We start from the raw sequence: 2,097 nt of genomic DNA, 5'->3' as shown, positions 1-2,097 counted from the left end.
GGGGGGGGGGGCGGTTTGTTTCATTTTATTTGTTTTTGTTTGTTTGTTTTTCTTTTGTTTTTATTGTTGCTGTTGTTGTTTTATTGTTGTTATTGTTTGATTTGTTTTTTTGTTTGTTTTTTTTTTGTTTTCTTATTTTTATGTTTTTCTTTCTTTATATTTGTTGTATTTGTTTATTTTTATTTTTTGGTTTCCTGCTTTTTTATCCTCTTTCTTTCTTTCTTTCTTTCTTTCTTTCTTTCTTTCTTTTATATTTGTTGTATTTGTTTATTTTTATTTTTTGGTTTCCTGCTTTTTTATCCTCTTTCTTTCTTTCTTTCTTTCTTTCTTTCTTTCTTTCTTTCTTTCTTTCTTTCTTTCTTTCTTTCTTTCTTTCTTTCTTTCTTTCTTTCTTTCTTTCTTTCTTTCTTTCTTTCTTTCTTTCTTTCTTTCTTTCTTTCTTTCTTTCTTTCTTTCTTTCTTTCTTTCTTTCTTTCTTTCTTTCTTTCTTTCTTTCTTTCTTTCTTTCTTTCTTTCATTCTTTCTTTCTTTCTTTCCTTCTTTCATTCTTTCTTTCTTTCTTTCATCCTTTCTTTCTTTCTTTCATCCTTTCTTTCTTTCATCTGTACATTCATTTATTGCTTTCTGTCTTCATCTATAGTTTGTGAATGTAGTTTGGAGGGCTCCCAGAGCCGATTCTGTGACCAGTACTCAGGACAGTGTCTATGCCGGGCTGGTGCATTTGGTCAGCGCTGTGATGGTTGTCAGGCTGGACACTGGGGCTTCCCAAACTGCAGGCCGTGTGAATGTAACGGACATGCTGACGAGTGCCACCAGAGGACTGGAGCCTGTATCAACTGTAGAAGCAATACAGCCGGGGACAAATGTGACAGGTACAAGGAAAAAACAGACATTATTGACATTTTAAGCTGTATGGTTAAACTGATAATTATTATCATTAGAGGACACTTAAAGATATTTGAGAATATTTTAAAGCTTGCAGGCACACAGTGAAAAGGGTTGATTTTTCTTGAATGTTTCTCTGTCTAACTAATGTAATAAACACCTCTTGCCACAGGTGTGCTAATGGTTACTATGGAAACCCGACACTTGGCTTAGGGAGTCAGTGTCGGCCCTGCCCCTGTCCTGAGGGCCCCGACAGTGGACGGCACTTTGCTGCCTCTTGTTACCAAGACAACCGCAACCAACAGGTGGTCTGCAACTGCAACCAGGGTTACACAGGTATTTTTAACCTGTTTATTTTTAAACAGAATTTTCTTTCCTTCCACAGTTAGATGGATTAAAATGAATTAAGATGAGGTCTGGGTCATGTGCAGTTGCATTTCTTACATGCATGCAATGGGTTAATGTACTTCTTGTATGACATCCCAAATTAATAAGTGCTTTAATTGGGCTTTATATTGCCATTTAACACCCTGAGTCCATCTGCATCTGGATAGGATGCAGAAAATGCCATAATCAGAGATAAAGGCCACTGTCACTCTGATCAGACAGTGCAGTGATCATGTGTGTTATCTCCTGTCCCCTCCTCAACTGGACACAGGGATTGTAAAGCGCTCTGCAGGGGCAGTCCTCAAGCGTGAGTAACCATGGAGACCCACCCCACCTCTGCTGCCCGACCTCCATCACCCCTCCCGTCTCATCCCTCCCTAGCGCATGGCTCATGCACTTCACACCTTGCATGTACATTTGCAGAACCCTGTGAAACTGCACCAAGTGCAGTCGTATGTAACTGAGCAGTGTTGGGGAGAAACTAACTAAATGTAGCTACTACTTGTTTTTTAAAACTAAGCTTTTCTAGCGCTTATTTTTACAGCTGAGCGAAATTAAATTAAGCATTGGGAAGTCCAGTTTATTCAAATGCAGAGTCTTAAATAATAAATATACTATAAATATACTAATATACTATATTATACTATTTATTACAACCATTTTATATAATAATATTTATTATTCTATTTTAGTTCTAGTTTTCTAATTTTACGTATGGTATTTAATGCAATTTGGTGTTTTTAAATTGATATTCAAATACTATTCAATTCTGTCACTTTGAAGGGGTAGTTCACCCAAAAATGAAAATTCTGTCATTAATTACTC

The 2,097-nt window shown here is 36.4% G+C and overlaps 1 protein-coding gene across 3 annotated transcripts in view; it reads left to right on the top strand.

Annotated features, from left to right (window-relative positions):
- The window catches only part of LOC107699592 (laminin subunit beta-2-like), a 45,016-nt gene that overhangs the window by 29,383 nt on the left and 13,536 nt on the right, over positions 1-2,097 (top strand). For 2 of the 3 annotated variants that reach the window (XM_016500900.1, XM_016500899.1), the window contains 3 exons: positions 641-872; positions 1,058-1,221; positions 1,544-1,579. In XM_016500900.1, coding sequence (XP_016356386.1) covers positions 641-872; positions 1,058-1,221; positions 1,544-1,579 — 432 coding nt within the window. The remainder of the gene's footprint in view (positions 1-640; positions 873-1,057; positions 1,222-1,543; positions 1,580-2,097) is intronic. The other variant, XM_016500901.1, reaches the window with a different exon arrangement.

Source organism: Sinocyclocheilus anshuiensis, unplaced genomic scaffold (assembly GCF_001515605.1).
Source record: "Sinocyclocheilus anshuiensis isolate Anshui unplaced genomic scaffold, SAMN03320099.WGS_v1.1 scaffold879, whole genome shotgun sequence".
NCBI lineage: Eukaryota > Metazoa > Chordata > Actinopteri > Cypriniformes > Cyprinidae > Sinocyclocheilus > Sinocyclocheilus anshuiensis.
Note: the sequence above shows the minus strand (reverse complement) of the source record. Positions and strands in the feature narration are given on the sequence as shown.